The sequence below is a fragment of the Mobula birostris genome, chromosome 3 (genome assembly GCF_030028105.1).
Source record: "Mobula birostris isolate sMobBir1 chromosome 3, sMobBir1.hap1, whole genome shotgun sequence".
Classification (NCBI taxonomy): Eukaryota; Metazoa; Chordata; class Chondrichthyes; order Myliobatiformes; family Myliobatidae; genus Mobula; species Mobula birostris.
This window is the reverse complement of record NC_092372.1, coordinates 194,663,208-194,685,297: the sequence shown is the minus strand read 5'-3', so window position 1 is coordinate 194,685,297 and position 22,090 is coordinate 194,663,208. Positions and strand designations below refer to the sequence as shown.

The 22,090-nt window shown below is 39.7% G+C and overlaps 1 protein-coding gene across 5 annotated transcripts in view; it reads left to right on the top strand.

Annotated features, from left to right (window-relative positions):
- arhgap12b (Rho GTPase activating protein 12b) overlaps nt 1-22,090 on the top strand; it is a 210,241-nt gene that overhangs the window by 86,715 nt on the left and 101,436 nt on the right. For 2 of the 5 annotated variants that reach the window (XM_072253966.1, XM_072253964.1), the window contains exons 3-6: nt 2,356-2,613; nt 7,109-7,249; nt 7,815-7,895; nt 21,421-21,549. In XM_072253966.1, the coding sequence (XP_072110067.1) occupies nt 2,356-2,613; nt 7,109-7,249; nt 7,815-7,895; nt 21,421-21,549 (609 nt within the window). The remainder of the gene's footprint in view (nt 1-2,355; nt 2,614-7,108; nt 7,250-7,814; nt 7,896-21,420; nt 21,550-22,090) is intronic. The other 3 variants (XM_072253969.1, XM_072253967.1, XM_072253968.1) reach the window with 2 other exon arrangements.

The window sequence follows — 22,090 nt, the reverse complement described above, 5'->3', positions numbered from 1 at the left end:
AAGCAGTGAATTGCAACAAGATCTTGGGATAAAAGTACTAGTTGCTTGAAAGTGGTGAAGAAAGTGTTCAATATACTTACTCTCATTGACTGAGGCATTTGGTTTAGGAGTTTAGACATCTTGTTACAGTTAGTTAGCTGCACATGGAGTATTGTGTGCTGTTTTAGTTGTCATGTAATAGGAAGGATGTAATTAAGCTAGAGAAGGTGCTAGAAAAGATTCACAAGACTGTTGCTTAGAACAGAGGACCTGATTATAAGGAGAGATTGGAAAGGTTGGGATTGTTCTCTGGGGGGAAAAAAAGGACCCTGAGAGATGACCTTAGAGAGGTTTATACAAATTAATGAAGGACATAAATAAGGTTTGTAACTCTCTCACCCGGGCTGCTAACAAATTAGACTCGTTAGTTATCGCTGGCTAACATTCACGTGACTCACCATTGCATAGGTAACAGTGAGATGGCCAACTTCAGTAAGCAACGAACGTGTAAGGTCAGTGTGATTCAAAGTTTCAAAAATTAAAGGTTCAAAGGTCCGATTTAATGTCAGAGAAATGTGTACAATATACATCCTGAAATGCTTTTCCTTTGCAAACATCCACAAAAACAGAGAAGTGCCCCAAAGAATGAACGACAGTTAAACCTCAAAGTCCCCCCCCCCAGCTCCCCCTTCCTCCCGCGCGTAAGCGGCAGTGAACAATAATCCCCCTTCCCCCACTGGCAACAAAAGTTCAACCAAACAGTAAAGTTGGAATGTTCTGTCGAGAGAATGGAGATGATGGTGAATGCTGTATAATCACTGCCCCATGCAAAATTATTGTTTGCCAGGAAATACGGAACTCGCACCAGCATAAAATCAAAGTAGAAATATATTTACAAGCAGTTAACAGCAAAAAGGGTCATTACAGCTAGACCAGTCAAAATGTGCACATAAACATTGGAGCTCATTGCTGGGTAGTTGGGTACTTTGATTTAATTACTCATGGCACTGAACCCACGTTCTGCTTAGAAGATACCAGCCACAGTTTGAACGTCCCTCGAAGACAGTTACAAATGAACTGGCTAGCTCAGAAATATGGGCAGTTCCTCCTTTGGATCCATTCGTCTGCACAAAGCATTTTTTACAACTGTCTTTCTCCTTCGGGCAGGGTTTTGTGTGTGTCTTTCCTTGTGCTGTTCTCTGTACCTCTGTCTTCTCCCAACATCTGCCAAAAAGTCCCAAAAGCAAATCATTTTTCCCTAGAAATTTGATGCCACTAATTTCTCTTGAATGTTTCATTTCAACCCACTGGACAGAATGTTATCAAGGCAATACCGATTGGCTGACATGATATTCCTAAGTTGATCAAAAGATTCCTTGTCTTAGCAGAAACTAAAATACTAGACCCTGAAGCTTAATTAACAGAACACACTGCTTTTTACAGAAAAACCGCAGAAAATAAAATACTTAACAGCATAACATGAGTAATATAATAAAACATGTTCTTAATCAGGGTATTATAGGTAGATAGAATCAATTCCCAAGGCTGTGGAGTCCAAAAATGTAGGGCAGAGGATGAAAGTGTAAAGGAGATTTATGAGGCAATGTTTTTAACAGAGTGGTAGTTGCCTAGAATGCAGTGTTGGGGGAGGTAGTAGAAGCAGTTTCAATTGCAGTGTTCAAGAAACATTTAGACACATGAACATTATTTATTTATTCATTTATGGGATGTGGGTGCCGCCAGCTAAACTGGCATTTATTGCCCATCCCTAGATGCCCTTGAGAAGGTGGTAATGATCTGCCTTCTTAAACCGCTGCAGTCCCTGAGGTGTAAGTACACCCACAGTGCTGTTAGGGAGGAAATTCCATGATTTTGATCCAGTGACAATGAAGGAACGGTGATATGTTTCCAAGTCAGGATGGTGAGTGACTTGGAGGGAGATTTCCAAGTGGTAGCGTTCCCAGGTATCTGCAGTTTTCATCCTTCTAGATGGTAGTTGTTGTGGGTCTGGAAAGTGCTGCCTTAGGAACTTTGGAATACATTTTGCAATATTGGAACTTAGCAATATTTTTGGTATTTTTGTTATCCGCTATAACATTATTCTACATTATTTAGTATTCTTGTATTATTTTGCTACCTTTTTTTTGCTTATAGTGAATAGGCCAAGCAACCATACATCATGTCGACAAACCAAATTGAAAGATTCCATTTTGTTCACAAACCTGTGAGGGCGATGATGAAAGAATATTAGTGCGAGGGCAGGAAAGATAAATGGGCAGTGTTTTGATTCCTATATTTAACATCCTAATTAAAATAATTTTCAAGCTGCATGTTCAATGGGATTAAAGTTTAATAGTTAATTTTTTATTCTTGCAGACAGTACCACCTGTGAGATCAGAATCTCCAGTCTATGCAAATTTACAAGAACTGAAAATATCTCAAGCTAACCTACCCCCCATTCCCACCAGTCCTCCCATGCAAGTTCATGGTGAATGGGAGGTGCATAAAGATAACACAGGACGCACATTCTATTACCACAAGGGAACACAAGAACGAAGCTGGAAGCCGCCTCGATGGACGAGAGATTCTGTAAATAAAGAGTGTGATAACCAAGGCGATTCTCTGAACCGTGGAGTAAGTACATTTATCTTAAAATCTAAATAATATCACATATAGCTGTGTTGTCATGTTTCCAAAATTCCTATTAGTACTTCAATAAGTTTGAGAATACTTCTGGCTGATTACCACCTTAATCTCCCTCAGCTGATGAAGTGGTATTTAATTGTATTAAAGCATTCTTGTTGGGGAATTTCATTTTCCTTCAACTCAGATGTCAGGAGCCTATCGCTAATGAGCTGGCTTGTAGAATCAGACGTATATGGTTTGCACAGAGAACAAAGTGTAATTAACCATGCCCTCACCAGGCCTCGTGCAATTGGATATGGCCATGTCATTAAAGTTCCCATCTACTGAATAGTCATCATGGAGATGAAGATATACTTGGACTCTTGATAACATGTTCTGTTGCACTGCCAATGTACTAAGTGCAGTAACAGTCATGATAGATCCAGCAGCTAACTTCTGCATCCATGCGATTATGCAGTTTGTCAGCATAACCGATTTGAATTAAGCTGCAGCCTATAACATCACAAGCTGGCAATTCCGTAAAGATGTCTAAAACTACTTCCTTACAGGAGACGTGAGCCCTTAGTAAAGAGTTTAAAAGCAGACCAGGAGTTGCACTCTGCAGAGTTGTCAATCCATTTAATCTCTACAATTCCACAACACTGGAATCTGATCAGAGCAGTGAAGTCCTGCCCTAATCCAACACTGTTAGCTTTGGCCAGCTAACCAACTAATAAGACAGGGCAGCTCCATTAAAATTCTCATCCTCAATGATGCTAGGTGTCCTACAGCAGAAGACACAAGAAAAAGCTGAAGAGCTTGCAGGCTTTGTAACCAGCAAGCTGAAATTTCTACCTCCTGAGAAAAATCAATACAAAGCAAGAATTCCAGTTAATTCTAAATGATGTCAAGAAATGTCTGAGAGCATTTGCAGTCATCAACAGGTTTGGCTATATAGTGCTTGTGCTTCAGAATCGACTAAAATATAGACCAAGCTATTCCAGTGAGGGTACTGCACTGCCATCTACCCGTCAATTTAGAAATATTTCTTGGTGTGTTCTCCACAAAAAACAAGATACGTCACTCTAAAGCAACACACACAAAATGCCGAAGGAACTGAGCAGGTCAGGAAGCATCCATGGAAATGAATAAGCAGTCCATTTTGGGCCCAGACCCTTCTTCAGGACCATCCTGATCCTATGAGTGGCAAAGTTTCCCCTCATGTTTCCCCTTAAACTTTTCACCTTTTGCCTTTAACCCATGACCTCCAGTTATAGTTCCAGCCAATCTCAGTGGAAAAAGCCTGCTTGCACTTACCCTATATATATCTCTCATCATTTTGTATACCCCTATCAAATCTCCCCTCAATCTTTTATGTTCTAAGGAATAAAGTCCTAACCCATTCAATCTTTGTTTAAAGCTCAGTTTTCCAGTCCTGACAAAATCCTTGTAAATTTGCTCTGTACTCCTTCAACCTTATTTACATCTTTCCTGTAGGTAGGAGACCAAAGCTACACACAATACTTTAAATTAGGTCTCATTAATGTCTTATACCACTTCAACATAACATCCCATCTCCTGTACTCAATACTTTGATTTATGAAGGCCATTGTACCAAAAACTTTCTTTGTGACCCTATTTACCTGTGCTGCTACTTTCAATGAATTATGGACCTGTATTCTCATATCTCTTTGTTCTATCACACTCCTCTGTGTCCTACCTGTTCACTGCGCAAGACCTATGCTGGTTGGTCCTACTGAAGTGCAGCACCTCACACTTGTCTGCATTAAATTCGATCTTCCATTTTTCAGTCCATTTTTCCAGCTGATCCAGATCATGTTGCAAGCTCTGATAGTCTTCCTTGCTGTCCACTCACCCCCAGTCTTGGTGTCATCTACAAATTTGCTGATCCAGTTAACCACATTATTGTCCAAATCATTGATATAGATGACAAACAACAACAGATCCAGCACCAATTGCTGCAGCACTCCACCAGTCAGGCCTTCAGTCAGAAAGGCAAACATCTACTACTACTCTCTGTCTTCTCCCACAGAGCCAACGTCTAATCCAGTTTACTACCTCATCTTGAATGCCAAGCGACTGAACCTTCTTAACCAACATCCCAAGCGGGATCTTGTCAAGTGCTTTACTAAAGTCCATGTAGATACCATCCACTGGCTTGTCTTCATCAATTTTCCTGGTAACTTTCTTAAAAAACACTCTAAGATTGGTTAGATGCGACCTACCATGCACAAAGCCATGCTGACTATTCCTAATCAGTCCCTGTCTATCCAAATATTTGTATATCCGGTCCCTTAGAATACTTTCTAGTAAATTTCCCTGTGGTGATGTCAAGCTCAGCAGCCTATAATTTCCTGGTATATTTTTAGAGCCTTTCTTGAACAACGGAACAACATTAGCTATCCTCCCACTTCTCTGGTACCTCATCTGTTGGCAAGGATGATGTAAATATCTCTGCTAGGGCCCCTGCAATTTCTGCACTTGCTGCCTATTCCTGATCTCGTTTGGCTCCGCACACAGATTACCATTCTGATCTTCCAGAGGACCAGTTTTGTCACTTGCAATTCTGATGCTCTTAAAACATCTGTAGAATCCCTTAGGATTCTCCTTCATGTTGTCTGCTAGAGCAACTTCATACCTTCTTGTAGCCCTCTTGATTTCTTTTTTAAGTGTTTTCTTGCATTTCTTCTACTCCATATGTACGTCATTTGTTTTTACCTACATATACCTGCTACACACCTTTTTTTATTCACCAGGACCTTAATATCTCTTGAAAACCAAGGTTCCCTAAACCTGTTATCTCTACGTTTTGTTCTGGCAGGCACATTCAAGCTTTGTACTCTCAAAATTTCACTTCTGAAGGTGTTACACTTACTAAGTACATATTTGCCAGAAGACAGCCTGTCCCAATCAGCATTTGCCAGATTCTTTATGATGATATGAAAATTGGTCTTTCTCCAATTTAGAATCTGAACCCACAGACCAGACCTTTTCCATAATTATCTTGAAACTAATGACAATGTGATCACTAGATGCAAAGCGTACCCCCACAGAAACTTCTGTCACCTGCAATCTTATTCCCTAATAGGAGATCAAATATCATGCACACTGTTACTTGGACTACAATGTATCAATTAAAGAAACTTTACTGAACACAGTTAGCAAACTCTATTCCATCTAGTCTTTTTACAGTATGGGAGTCCCAGTCAATATGTGGAAAGTTAAAATCACCTCCTTTCCCAATCTTAGGCTTCTTGCAACAGTCTGCAATCTTTCTACAAATTTGTTCCTCTAAATCCTGTGGACTGTTGGTGGTCTATAATATAGCCACATTAATGGTGGTCATAACTTTCTTATTCTTCAGTTCCACCCATAAAGACTCACGAGATGAGTTCTCCACTGTTGTGACTGAGGACTGCCGTGACATTTTCCCTAACTAGTAATGCCTTTTATCCCTTTAATCCCTCCTGCTCTGTCATGTCTAAAACAATGGAACCCTGGAATATTGAACTGCCAGTCCTGCATGCTCCTCCAACCAAGTCTTACTAATGGCTGCAATATCATAATTCCAAGTATTGACCCATGCCCTGAGCTCATCTCCCTTTCTTACAATACTTCTTGCATTGAAATATACACAGCGCAGAACATTAGTCGCACCACGCTCAACCTTTTGATTCCTGATTTGCTTCTGGCACTCTGGCTCCCATAGTCCTGGAATATTCCCTGTTTTAACATGGAAAATTCCGGGACTCTTAAGTATAATCAGCCAAAAAGGCAACAAACTCAAAAGATAACTTTGGCATGACTGTATAATTGAATTTTCAGGAATGTTTTAGAAAGACAGAGGAGGACAGAGATAAAACAAGGATGACTGAGGTAGATGAAGCTATGGCTGACAAAGAGAATGTATAAGTGGCTATAGGTGAAGATAAATGAAGGTGAGGCTGTGACAATGAAGCTGTAGATTCAGGCATGAAAATGAGAAAAGTTGTCACCAGAGCTCAAGTGACAAATCGGACCAAAAATGGCTGGGCAAGATAGGGGTATAAAATAGTGGTACTACAGGTCGATCTTCACTAATCCGACTACCTGTAATCCGGTTCCTTCGATAATCCGGCACTGATTATGCTTAATGTGATCCTTCTGTAATTCGGCATTTTCACTAATCTGGCACTCCTCAGGTCCCAATGGTGCCGGATTATTAAAGGTCGACCTGTACTACTATTACTGGTAGATTGATTTAAAGGAACTCAGCTGCATTCTGGAAAAAAAAATCAAATAATTGTTACGATTCCAGGTAATGGTGGCAGGACTCGAGAATTTGCTTTGCATTTACTTTGCCGTAAAATTAAGGGGATGTTTTCTGTCAAAGGGAAACCTGCATCTGCTTCTGTATTTTTTCAGTAACAGCATTCTCAAATGCCTGAAGCTTACATAATCAGACACATAAAGCACAACATGTTACTTCTCTAAATGCTTCCAGTATCACATCACGGAAGAGAACTGTCGCAGCTTTTACTCAAGCCACTCTGATAATCAGTTTGATTTGCCACCACGTGGGTGGTCAGAAGAATTGGATGATCGTGGCCAAACTTTGTATGTTAATGAATATACTAATGAAAAGGTACTTTGATTTTTTTTCTTGTTGATTTGCTCTGCACCTGCTTACTCTTCATTTGTACAGCTCTTTCTACTGATGTAAATTATAATAGTGGGCATTCATGCATTAAAAATTTCATTGGATGTGATTGACTATTTGTGACAAATTTCCATTTCCTGTTTGTGGTGATTAATAGACTGCTAGAGTGGATGTAAGTAGATGGGAACATTCTGTCAATCAGTCAGTCTGAATGCTTATTTATCCTATTTTCAGTAAAACAAAGATCCATTTTAAGGGACAAGAACTTACAATGCACTGCTATTTGGTATAAAGAGCTGTACACTTTTTAGCTTGTCAGTTGAAAGAAATTGAGCATATTTGTTAGCCTGATAACAGTCTTATTTTTAAATACAATTATTTTGTTTTTTTTAATGTGATTTCAGTTGTCTCTATTTTAGTGTCTTCATTCAGCCATTAGGAGTTCATATGGTAATCTTACAGATACATTATGCATTTGATGTAACAATTAGGCTGTGATGAATCTCATGAACAGATTTACAAGCGTATGTGAGCTTGTTTTTGTTTACAGTGGATGAAACATATTGATGATCAAGGTCGACCATATTATTATCGTGCTGATGGATCCAAATCTGAATGGGAATTGCCGCAGGTGAGTTTGTAACTTTTGCAGATGCTTGGGGATAATTAAGGTTTTAGAGTAACCTTTGAGGTGCATGTTTTTTTTTCAGTTGTGGATTTCATATGCTTGATCCATGGTTTAAATAAGAAATTCAATATTAAGTCACAGCTACAGACAAGCGTGAACATTTTGGCATCCATGCTGAAGGGAGTTGGGAGACTGATCATTTAAAAATGCTGTTTTTTTTGTACGGGTGATATTTGACTGTTGATTTGTCTCTGCGTGAAGGTGAACTTAAATTAATTAAAACACCATTTCCTAATGAGCACATTTTGCTATTATTAAATGGAAGTTATGGTTAGTGGTGTTAGCTTTTGTTTTGGGTCAGAAGGATATAGAATTGAACTTCAAAACGGATACTTAAGCATTGCGGATGCCATTTCTGCTCTATTAAGGGATTGCAACAGTCTGTCAGCAAAGATAATAAACTGCTGACCCCTCTCTTGTCTCAAGTGTGCATAAAAAATATCATGACAATTTCCAGAAAAGCTTTTTGGGATTCTGGCCAACAATTTTGAGGCTCTATAAGGCACTGGTAAGACCTCACCTGGAGTACTGTGGGCAGTTTTGGGCTCCTTATTTAAGAAAGGATGTGCTGACGTTGGAGATGGTACAGAGAAGATTCACTAAAATGATTCCGGGAATGAGAGAGTTAACATATGGGGAACGTTTGTCTGCTTTTGTACTGTATTCCTTGGAGTTTAGAAGAATGAGGGGGGACCTCATAGAAACATTTCGAATGTTGAAAGGCATGGACAGAGTGGATGTGGCAAAGTTGTTTCTCATGATGGGGGAGTCTAGTACGAGAGGGCATGACTTAAGGATTGAAGGGCGCCCATTCAGAACAGGGATGTGAAGAAATTTTTTTAGCCAGAGGGTGGTGAATCTATAGAATTTGTTGTCACGGGCGGCAGTGGAGGCCAAGTCATTGGGTGTATTTAAGGCAGAGATTGATAGGTATCTGAGTAGCCAGGGCATCAAAGGTTATGGTGAGAAGGCGGGGGAGTAGGACTAAATGGGAGGATGGATCAGCTCATGATTAAATGGTGGAGCAGACTCGATGGGCCGAATGGTTGACTTCTGCTCCTTTGTCTTACCTTGTCTTGTCTAATTTTCTCCTAACCAACAGTTATAAAAATGTTCATAAAATTGCTGGTGAACGCAGCAGGCCAAGCAGCATCTATAGGAAGAGGTACAGTCAACGTTTCAGGCCAAGACCCTTCGTCAGGACTAACTGAAAGAAGAGATAGTAAGAGATTTGGGAGGGGGAGATCCGAAATGATAGGAGAAGACAGGAGGGGGAGGGATGGAACTAAGAGCTGGAAAGTTGTTTGGCAAAAAGGATACGAGGCTGGAGAAGGGAGAGGGTCCCCTCATACCTCATCTGTTATTTATTTATATACACACATACTTTTTCTCTCTCTCCTTTTTCTCCCTCTGCCCCCTCACTATACCCCTTGCCCATCCTCTGGTTCCCCCCTCCTCCTTTCTTTCTCCCTAGGCCTCCTCATGATCCTGTCATATCCCTTTTGCCAATCCATTGTTCAGCTCTTGGCTCCATCCCTCCCCCTCCTGTCTTCTTCTATCATTTTAGATCTCCCCCTCCCCCTCCCACTTTCAAATCTCTTACTATCTCTTCTTTCAGTTAGTCCTACCGAAGGGTCTCGACCCGAAACGTCGACTGTACCTCTTCCTAGAGATGCTGCCTGGCCTGCTGCGTTCACCAGCAACTTTTATGTGTGTTGGTTGAAGTTCCCGCACCTGCAGATTTCCTTGTGTTTGAATGTTACAATAGTCATGGGGGACTTCAATATGCAGATAGATTGGGAAAATCTGATTGGTGCTGGATTCCGGGGGGGGGGGGGGGAGGTTTGGATTTCTAGAGTGCCTACAAGATGGCTTTTTAGAGCTGCTTGAGGTTGAGCCCACTTGAAAATCAGCTTTTCAGGATTGGGTGTTGTGCAATAAACTGGAATTGATTAGAGAGCTTAAGGTAAAAGAACCTTAGGGGAAGGTGATCATAATATGATCGAATTTACCCTGAAATTCGTGAAGGAGAAGCTGAGGTCAAATGTATCAGTATTACAGTGGAGCAAAGGGAATTACAGAGGCATGAGAGAGGAGTTGGCCAGTATTGATTTGAAAAGAACACTGGCAGGGATGATGGCAGAGCAAAAGCTGGAATTTCTGGAAACAATTTGGAAAGCACAGGATATATACATCCTAAAGAGGAAGAAGTATTCTAAAGGAAAAATGAGACAACCGTGCTAACAAAGCTAACATAACAGCCAAAAACACTGTGTATTTTCTAATTGGAGAGAAAATACAAAAAATCTGAGGTGCAAAGGGACTTGGAATTACTTGTGCAGGATTCTCTAAAGGTTAATTCGCAGGTTGAATCTGCGAGGATGGTAAATGCAAGGTTAGCATTTATTTCAAAAGGACTAGAATATAACAGCAAGGATGTAATGTTGAAAGTTTATAAAGCACAGTTGAGGCCTCACTTGGAGTATTGTGAGCAGGTTTGGGCCTCTTTGAAAGGATGTGCTTAAACTGGAGAGGGTTCAAAGGAGGTTCACGGAAATGATTCCAGGATTGAATGGCTTCTTACATGAAAAACGTTTGATTGTTTTGGGCTTGTATTCACTAGAATTCAGAAGAATGAGGGGTAAGCACATTGAAACCTATCAAATGGTGAAAGGCCTTGATAGAGTGGATGTGGAGGGGATGACCAGAGGACACAGCCTTAGAATAGAGGGGTGTCCTTTTAGAATGGAGATGAGGAGGAATTTCTTTCTCCAGAGAGTGGTGAACCTGTGGAATTCTTTGCCATAGGCAGCTGTGGAGGCAAAGCCTTTATGTATGTTTAAGGCTGAGGTTGATAGCCTCTTGATTGATCAGGCATGAAGGGATATGGGGAAGAAGGCAGGAGATTATGGCTGAGTGGAAAATTCATGATGAAGTGCGGAGCAGATTCGATGGGCCCAGTGGCCTAATTCTGCTCCTTTATATTATGGTCTTCTGGCCTAAAAGCAGAAAGTGCTGGAAAGTTCTCTGCAGGTCGGGCAACATCTGTGGAAAAAGAACCAATTAACATTTCTGGGATCCTTCATCAGAACTGAGAAAAGTGCTCTTGCTTTGTGGAAAGCAGCTGTTATTGTTTTCTGTATTATAATTTTGACTACTTAATGGTATTTGTGCTAATTCTAGGCTCATTAAAGGAACTTGAAATCCTATTTACCAGTGGCATTGATGGCTAAGAATGAAATTTATTTAGTATTGTCGTGAAGATGGTTACTAAATGGAATTCCACAGCTATCTTTCTCTGCAATTTAAATACTTATATAGTTCATTAAATGCTCTCACATCGATATATTTGTAGTTTAACCCCATTATTACATCAGTTAGTGTAGTTTTCATGTTAGAATCATTTTGCCAAATTCATATTTTATAGGTTTGAGCATGTGTTGTAGAAAATCCAGTGAGATAAATTCTATATACATTTTCACTGTTAATATTGAACATTGATCATTGTTATAAAGATATTTTTCCTGATCAGATTTATCCAGCAAATGTTTCCTTTAGAGGACTGGAATTAAGGAATATTAGCAATCTACAATGTATACTTTTTCCTCGGAACAACAAACTTGAGAGAAAAAATGGACATTAAGTTAACATGTTACCATCATCTTCATTCCTATATTTCTTTTTAGTTCTAAGCTCCCATTTGGCAGTAACACCTGATAGGATCATTGTCACACTGCCTTAGGAGATGGATTGCAATGTTATGATGCACAAACCATGTCAATTAAATCAACAAAGTAATGATTTCATTGAGTGCACCGATATGGGCATTAAAGAGCAGCTATCCACATGTTTCTCTTGCATGTCTCCTTAATACAAACCATCTATTTTATTTACCTATAATTAAAGAATATTTAATTTCAATTTCAGGATGGTGTGCTTCTTTAGCTATTTATGCAGTGCTTCTAAAGATAAAATGGTTCATTTGTTACATGTGCATCGTGTGCTGTTCCACGTACATAGATTTAGATTCTCAATGTTGTTCGAGACACCTCAAATGACTTGGGAGTAGATTCCCTGAAGTCACTGAGGATACTGCATCTCTTTTCAGCGATTACAACATTCTTGCTGACTCGAGTATTGTAGACTATGACTATCTGAATTTTTCCTTTGTTCATTTGAACCTCTTCTTATAACAATATTGGCCTGGTGTGCATGTTGCCACTGATTTATTTAATCTTATGAATTTGGAAGGTTCTGCAGAATTGGTCTTGATATCTCTCCAGTGTCTTGAGATGCCTGCAATGACTAGTCCAGGTTTTAAAGCATATAGAAGGCAGGGATTATTGCTACCCAAGTCTTGATCTTTAAACATCACCTCAATCTGAGTAATTCTTCATTGTCGACCTAGTTAAGAACTCATTGTCTAAGTAATAGAATGTTGATTGGGGCTAAATGGTGGTGGTGGTGGTGGGGGGGGTGGTGTTGGTGGAAAGGAAAGGTTAAAATGTGGAATGTAAAGTTGTTTGATTGATGACTGGAGATGAAAGTATGCAAGCACTCCTAACACAAACTCAAATCTGGCTCCTTCACTGACAAAATTGCTCCACTGAGTATCAGTATATCCAGTTAGTCAACTGTTGTTAGTTTATTCCATTGTTGGTCAAGTAGAAATGTAAGCCAACAGATGTTTCCTCATTTTATTTTCTTGGCAACCTTCATGTAGAATATCTTTGTGACTCTGAGAATGGAATTCACTTTTTTGCTTTTGCTGTCAGCTTGACCCAGCATACATGCAATTTTTATAAAATACATTTTCAAGTGGTTGAAAATGTCTGTAGTGTTCCATGCATAGAAGATAATGTCAACAGCTCTTCTGAATTACCCTTGCTGGGGAAAGAGCTGTTTACGGAAAAGTGCTGCATTTAGCATTGAGTTAAGGTGGGTTCCTGGTAAATTAGTTTATTATCACATGTACTGAGGTATAGTCAAAAAACTGGTCTTGCACACGGTGGAGAAAGATCAGTTCGTTACAACAATGCATTGAGGCAGAACAAGGTAAAACAATAATAGTGCAGAATAAAGTATCACAGTACAGAAAAAGTACAGTTCATGTAGACAGGTGTAAGATCAAGAGTTCATCTTATCGTACCATTTAGCGGTCTTACAACAGTATGATAAAAGCTGTCCTTAAACCTTGTGGTACATGCTTTCAGTCTCTCTTGTATCTTCTGCCTGATTGGTGGGAGGGGGATCTTTGATTATGTTGGCTGCTTTATGGAGACAGCAAGAAAGTTTGATGGAGTCCATGTTATGAGCAGGGGTAAAGAAATTTGGCTGGTCTCTGTTGACCCTTACCAATTTTTAACGATGCACCATAGACAGCATACTTATCTGGATGCATAACTGCTTGATATGTCAACTGCTCTGCACATTACCACAGGAAGCATGCTACCTATCACTGTTGCCGGAAAGGTGTCTGTGTGTCACCTCCTATCACCTTCCCTGCTCTGCGTCTATTCAAGTGCTCTCCCTCTCCTTCAGACTACCAGAGGATATTACTGAAGTTCTTCAATTTATGGATGGACTGGTCTCTTTTTTGGCTTTATATCTTTTATGTTCTGTGTTTTCACCCATTCTTTCTTGTTGCCATCTGAGCTATTGGGGGGGCGGTGGTTGGGGTTTGATATTCTCACGGAGTGATTTAAATTTGTCGCACTTTGTATATTTTTTTGTTGGGGGGGGAGTTGGGGGTTTGATGTTCTTGCAATTCGCCTGATGCTCTTGTTGCCGTTGTGATAGGTAGATCCTGATGAAAGGCAATAGGCAAATGAGGGAGGGAAGAGTGCTGTTAGCGAAAGGCTGGGAGGTGATTAATGCAATTTGGTTTCACCAGATGGCAATGGATATGATTTTCATTGTCAAAAATTCTGAAATATGGGAAGAATGCACAAACTGTGATTTTTATTTTCCAGTTAAAGCTGAATTTCCAATCTTGTGATAAATGTGCAAGAAGGAAATGTTGTACTTCCTGTAATTGAACCTTTTGTTTTTGAAAACCTCTCAGAAGTTAAAAAGCATCATTATCCATAGTTTGTCGTCAGTCTTCTGGTTCTTTCCTGCCAAAAAATACACACTATTGTACTTTTTTCCAGGAGGAAGACACACAAAGGAAATTCTGCATTTCAGTTTGCTTCATATGTTAAGTGCAAGAAGTCATGAAAGATGCAAGTCTGTGTCCCAAAAATTTTCTGATATATTGTAATATGGCGTCTACACAGAAAAGTTGTTTTTCCGTTGGTCATAAGTTCTGTTCAGCCTGTTTCTCAAACAGCAAGCAAAATTCCTTGCTTGTTTGTTAACATCAAAAACAAAATGGTAGAGAAATTAAACAGGTCAAGATTCTGTCAGAACAGAGTGTAAGCAAGGTAGCTAGTATAAAGAGGTGAAAAGGAGCAGTGAGACAAGCCAATAGGTGGAATTGGGTGAGGTGAGAGAAGATGGGTAGATGGAGCCAGTTGGAATGTAAAGGGAAAGTCAGACACAAAGATTGGAAGGTAATGTGGAACCAGATAAGGGCAGATGGAGCCATATGGAAGTGGAGATGAATAGTACGCCAAAGAAAGAAACACCAGATGAATCACCAGTATATAGGACTGAGACAGACCTTGTTAACTGATGGGTGGAAACAGATTGGGTATGATGAGGCATGATGGACAAATGGAGATAGGTGGAGGATGGTTGGGACTAGATCCATTGGAACACCAGAGGTAACTGTGTATGGAGAGAACGATTACGGGACAGTTCTTTGGCTCCGATCAGATTAATGAAGAACAATGAGATTGGCAGATCTATCCAGCTATATAATCGTGGAGAGACAATTTCAGCATGATATTGACAGCAGAAGTAGTATCTACAGACAAATTTGGAAGGTAGGATATAATTTAGTATCTGCTGTGACAGGGCAAGAGGCGTGTGGGTTGTGGGGATTAAAGCAAGACATTTCAGATATGATAGGCAGAGGTTTGCGATTTTACAACACTTCCAAGGGATTTGAGAGGAAACTGGGGTGTGAGAATGCAAGGGTTAGCGCTTTTTTTTTGAAGAGAGGTGCCAAGCTGCCAGATTAGAAAAGTCCTCAGAACCAAAAGAATAGGAATGGTTGATGCCATCAACTAATGCAGGGAAAACAGAATTAAATATGGTTGTTTCTTTAAAAGATGTAGGCTTAAAAATGAAATGAGTTTGCAGGAGAAATTTAAGAAAATGCATAGAGAGGCATTCTTTGAAGCTGTTAGAACCATGAGGAATTTCAAGAGCATGACCTGCAATGGGGAAACAATGAAAGTTTCAGAGATAACAGTCCAGATTAGCAGCTGCTAGCCTGGAGTGTGACCCCTCTTATATGGGTTGGAGGGTGTTGCTCTCTGAGGTTTCAATAATATTGAGGTACCTTAGTTAAATAGTGTGGAGAAATTATTAATATATTTTCTGTGCATGAGGTGACCTGTGATATTCAGTGATGAAGTGTTTTGAGATGTTGGTGATGAAACATATCAACTCCTCCCTGACAAACAACTTGGACCTGGTCCAATTTACCTACTGGCACAACAGGTCCACAGCAGATATCATTTCATTGGCTCTTCACTCAACCCTGGAACACCTCAACAGCAAAGATGCAGACTTTAGGATGCTCTTCATTGACTACAGCTCAACATTCAATATGCTCATCCCCTCAAAACTAATCAATAAGCTTAAAGACCTTGGCCTCAATACCTCCTTGTGAAATTGGATCCTTGATTTTCTCACTTGCTGTTACCGGTCAATACGGATTGACGACAGCATCTCCTCAACGATCTCAATCAGCACAAGTGCACTACTACAAGGCTGTGTGCTCAGCCCCCCTGCTGTACTCATGTTACACTTATGATTGTGTGGCTAAGCACAGATACAATGCCGTAGTCAAGTTTGCTGACGACACCACTGTCATAGGCCGAATCAAAGGTGGTGACAAATCAGCATATAGGAAGGAGATTGAAAATCTGATTGAATAGTGAAAACCAGTCCTTTAGGTTGTAGCTAATGGTAAATGATGCAACATCTTTTCATCTGCCCGCTGCTGTTGGCATGGCATGCGTGCTTTGGAGAGATTTTTCTGAAGCCCGCTCGCAAATTTTGCATTGTACAGTGGAAACACCTATGACTTGCTGGAAGATACAAAAATAAGGCAACCCATCTAAGATAATCTCTGTGCAAAACAATCTTAATATTGATTACATGGATATGATAACATTTACACTGGTAACATAAGTTTTCTAATCAATTTAAATATAAAGTAATTTTTTAAAACTGTTGGATTTGTTTCCTTGTTCAAATAATTTCTCTATCAATAGTTTATGTTGGAGCAATTCATTTTGATATAACTGTTGGAAAATCCATTCTAATTTAGCCCTTTATTAGCATAATAATTTTTGTCTATATTTCCTTATTTTAAGAAGTAGAATATTGAAATGACATCAAATTTCAACATGAAGCTTCACTCCATTCTCCTCTAATGCCCTCTGTTTCAATATTTCTCTGATCCATTGATTTTCCAGAATTTTAATTAATAGTATTTGAACTGGTATTCTTTCCATAACAGGAACCTCTGAATTGCATAGTGACCTTTTGTGCAAAAGATGTGCTCTGCATTGAAGCTGATGGACATATTGCAGTGATTATATTGGCATGTGTCGTACAGTTGATGTCACTATTTCAAATGTAGTCTGAGTATTTTTGCTTTATTCATTCTTGGGAACTCGACATTGGTAGCTAACTGCCCTTGAAGCTAGTACTGAGCTATTGTAGTCCTTCTAGTGAAGGTGCTCTCACAATGCTGTTGGGTAGCAAAGTCCAGGATATACAGTAGACAAAATGATTTTTGGGAAATGTATGATAATGCATTTTGGTGAAAGAAACAATAGTGCAGAGGTAGCGAGGGTTTTGGGAGTCCTTTTGCAAGACTCCCAGAAAGTTAATTTGCAGGTTGAGTCTGTGGTAATGAAGGCAAATGCAATGTTGGCATTTATTTCAAGGGGAGTAGAATATAAAAGCAAGGAAATGATGCTGAGACTTTATAAGACACTAGTCAGGCCACACTTGGAATATTGTCAGCAATTTTGTGCCCCATATCTCAGAAAGGTTGTCATTGGAGAGAGTCCAGAGGAGTTTTGTGAGGATGATTCCAGGAATGAAGGGGTTAACATATGAGGAGCAACTTTAGGTCTGTACGTTTTGGCAACTTTAGGTCTGTACTCACTGGAATTTAGAAGAATATGAGGGTGGGGGGGTGGTATCTCATTGAAACCTACTGAATATTGAAAGGATTGGGAAGGGTGGATGTGGAGAGGATGTTTCGTATGGTGGGGGTATCCAGAACTGGAGGACACAGCCTCAAAATTGAGGGCAACCTTTTAGAACAAAGATAAGGAGGAGTTTTTTTTAGCTAGAGAGTAATGTATCTGTGGAATGCTGTGCCATAGACTGCAGTGGAGGCCAAGTCTGTGGGTATACTTAAAGCGGAAGTTGATAGTTTCCTGATTGGTCTGGGCATCAAAGGATATGGCGAGAAGGCAGGTGTTTGGGGTTGAGTAGGGTTTGGAGTCAGCCATGATGGAATGGCGGAGCAGACTGAATGGGCCAAAAGGCCTTAATTCTGCTCCTATGTCTTATGGTCTTATGATGGATCAACAGTATCTTTCCAATTTCAAATGATGTGTCACCTGGAGTTGAACCTGGTTGCCTTTATCCATCATACTAGAGGTTGCAATATTGAGAGATGTTGCTGCAGAATCCAGAGCATGTAAGAAGTCCATTTTGTTATTGATATGTACTGTACCCTCTGTGTGCTGGTGGAGTACAGATGAATGTTCAGGCTGATGCACAAGTTGCCAAACAAATGGTCTATCTTTTGTTCTGGATAGAATAGAGCTTTAACTAACTCTTCTAAAGCCCACTCACAATTTTTGCATTGTGCTATCAGTGGAAACAGCTATGACTTGCAGGTTTGCTACAGCTGTTGTGAGTGGTTTAAACTAATGTGGCAGAGTGATGGAAATGAGTATGATAAGAGGTGAGGTTGAGCCAGCTGGTTTACAAGTGGATGGTGTATGTAATATAAATGTAAGGAAGGGCAAGCTAACAATTGGGTACAAATGCAGACAGAACAAAGAGTTAGGTTGTACCATAGAGGCAAAATTCAGAAGTGTGAAGAATACAGACTGAAGGTGCTATATTTAAATGCATGTAGCATTCGGAATAAGGTGGACGACCTTGTGGTGCAATTAGAGATTGGTTGGTATGATGTGGGCATCACTGAGTTGTGGCTGCAAGAAGGCCATAGTTGGGAGCGAAAGGAGAAGCAGGAAGGCATAGGTGGTGGTGTCTCCCTGTTGGTAAGATATGCAACTACATCTTAAGAAAGAGGTGACAGGGTCAGAGAATATTAAAGCTTTGTGAGTGGGGTTAAGAAACTGCAAGGGTTAAAAAAACATTATGGGAAATATATATATATGTATTTCCAAATAGTAGCCAAGATGTGGGGTTGCAAAGGGAGCTGGAAAAGCATGTAATAAGGGTAATGGCACAATTGTAATGGGGGATTTCAATATGCAAGGAGATTGGAAAAACCAGGTGGGTGTCAGATCGCAAGAGAGGGAATTTGTTGAGTGCCTTCAAGATGGCTTTTTAGAGCAGCTTGTGGTTGAGCCTACTTGGGGAAAGGCTATCTTAGATTGGGTGTTGTGTAATAACCCAGATCTTATTAGGGAGCTTAATGTAAAGGAACCCTTAGGAGGCAATGATCATAATATGATTGAATTCATACTGCAATTTGAGAGGAAGAAGCATGTCACATGTATCAGTATTGCAATGGAATAAAGGGAATTACAGAGGCATGAGAGTGGAGCTTGCCCAGGTGGATTAGCGGCAGAGCAGAGATGGCTGAAGTTTCTGGGAATAATTCACAAGGCACAGGATAGAAATGTTCAGCAGAAGAAGTAGCTCTCAAATGGCAGGGTTAGGCAACCATGGCTGACAAGTGAAGATAAAGGCCAAGGAAGGGCATATAATGTAGCAAATGTGATTGGGAAGTTGTGTGATTGGGAAGCTTATATATTCAACAGGCACTTAAAAAGCTATAAGAAAAGAAAAGATTAAATATGAGGGCAAATTAGCCAATAATATAAAGCAGAGTCCTAAAAGTTTTTTCAGTTATATAAAGCGTAAAAGGGGGAGGGGTGAGAGTTGATACTGATACGGAAAATGATGCTGGTGGGGTAGTAAATGGGGACAAAGATATGGCAGATGAATTAATGAGTACTTTGCTTCAGTCTTCTCTGTGGAAGTCCGTAGCAGTCTGCTAGAGGTCCGTGAGTGTCAGGAAGCAGGAGTGAGTGCCATTGCTATTACAAAGGAAAAAGTGCTCGGCCTTAAGGTAGATAAGTACCTGGACTAGATGGACTACATCCCAGAGTCCTGAGAAAGGTTGCTGAAGAGATGATGGATACATTGGTCATGATCTTTCAAGAATTGCTTGACTGTGGCATAGTCCTGAAGAACTGGAAAATTGCAAATGTCACACCACTCTTTAAGAAGGGAGGAAGGCAAAAGAAAGGTAGTTGTAGGCCAGTTCGCCTAACTTCAGTGGTTTGCGCAGTTTTGTGCCCCATATCTTAGAAAGGATGTGTTGTCATTGGAGAGGGTCCAGAGGTGGTTCACGGGGATGATTTCGGGAATGAAGAGGTTAACAAATATGGAACATTTGGCAGCTTTAGGCCTGTACACAGTGGAATTTAGAAGAATCGGTAGGGGGAGGGGGGCGGAATCTGATTGAAACCAATCAAATATTGAAAGGACTAGATAAGGTGGATATGGAGAGGATGTTTCCTATGGTGGGCGTATCCAGAATTAGAGGACACAGCCTCAAAACTGAGGGCGACCTTTTGGAATTGAGGTAGGAGGAAATATTTTTTCGTCAGAGAGTAGTGAAGCTGTGGAATGATCTACCACAGACTCCAGTGGAGGCCAAGTCTGTTGGTATATTTAAGGCGGAAGTTGATAGTTTTCTGATTGGTCAGGACATCAAAGGATATAGCAGGAAGGCAGGTTATGGGGTTGAGTAGGATTTGGGTTCAGCCATGATAGAATGGTGGATCAGACTTGATGGGCTGAATGGCTTAATTCTGCCCCCATGTCTTATGGTCTTATGGTCCATGGTTTCATTCATACTTGTGGAAATAAGTTCCCTTCCTTCTAATTTTTATTTCGAGACATAATTTTAGCACTTCGTTTCATATGTTATGGCTCATTCCTGTTCACCATTTCCGGTACGATGCGTTTGGTCTCGTGTGCAGTCGCAGTAGTGTTGGGCAGGCACAAGATGTTTGCTATAGGTAATAGAAAATAGATCAGAAGTGAAATGCAATGATTTATTTTCAAATATTAACACTTCACTTTTTTAAGTTTGAATCTCCTTGAAACAAAGCTGATTGATTTTTCTTAAATGACTCAGTCAGAAACATATAATGTACTGTGTTCAGTGTTATTTTTCTAATGAGCTGCATGGATATTTTAAATTTCAAGGTAAAATGTATTAATCAGAGTGCATGCATGTCAGCAGATATCTATTTCAAGGGATGTAATAACGTAATGCTCTCCAATTGTTAAGTACATTTATATCTTCAGTGCTTATTTCCTTACACTTAAAAGTGCTACATTTACAAGGGAATAGGAAATAGGAGTAGACTATAAAATGTGTGTGATTCATGTGACCCACATTCTGCAGATGTCATTGTATCAGCTATCCATCCATTTTAAAAAAATAATTGTTTGCTGCTGTTGTCATTTGATGTTCTCTCTCCATGTCCAGTGGGAAATAAAGATTAGAATCAAACTTTGCATGTGAGCTCTAGATAAGGCCAACACTGCAACTTAAAAGTTAAGCTGTTGTTTGATTACTATGAATTAATAAGATTACATTGATAGAAATTAGATCAGAAATAGATGGAAACATTGACTGATAATGGTTAGCAAGAGAAAATCTGCAGTTGCTGGAAATCCAAACAGCACACAGAATGCTGGAGGAACTCAGCAGGCCATGCAGCACTTAAGGAAGAGAGTACAGTCGCCTGCTGGGCATCTCCAGCAATTTGTGTGTGTTGACTGATACTCCATTTTTGAGGTTGACTTTCCCCTTTCTCGTAGCTGATTTCAAGGCACTAAGAATATAGTGACAGCAGGAAAGACTAAGCAACAAATATTCCATATCTGCACCTTTAATATTATCGTTGTTCCTATGTAGTGTAGGCCTGCATTTAAGGCTACTTTGGAGTTGATCTTTTCTCTACCTGTCATCTTCAGGCTTTTGATTGATTTAGCTAGCTTTGGTGTATTGGCAAACATAATTAACAATGTTTTTATTTTGAATTAACAGTACAACTTCTCAGCAAAACAGCAAGAAGTTATTAGCAAAAGCAGAAGCTTGGATAGGAAGCCAGAACCTTTAGTATTGACAAATTGGCGACACAGCACATACGGTGTTAGTCACTTGGACCTTGAAAAGGTAGGAAGTTGCAATTTAAATCATAATCTGTTAAATACATATGTCATCAACATATGTGGTGGATAATTCAGAGAACTGACTCTTTCATAATGAGGTTTGTGTTTGGGAAGCTTTACTGTCTCCTTAGTGGATATCAGGAAGTTTTGTAAATGGAATTTTCTCCTTCAATCTGAAATGTTGCAGATCTGAAATGGAAGCAGGACTTAAAGATAGTAAATATGAAACATTATTTTTGTTTTTTTCTTCAAAGATGTTGCTTGACCTGTGTTTGCAGCCTTTTCCGTCTTAATACTTGTCTTACTCTTTGTAACATAAATTTGATTCTTGAAGTATATAGAATTGAGATTTGGAGGTAAGAGATCTGTTAAATGGAGTGCTAGTAAACAATGAAAATAACATCAATGGTTGCAGTGTACAGTATATGATGGTAACCATGTATTATCTGGTGTTTCATTTTTGCAAGACCTAATGATAAAGACTAACTTAAAATTTCACAGCTGAAAGAATAAAATAAAATTTAATGAAATATTGGTGTCATCTC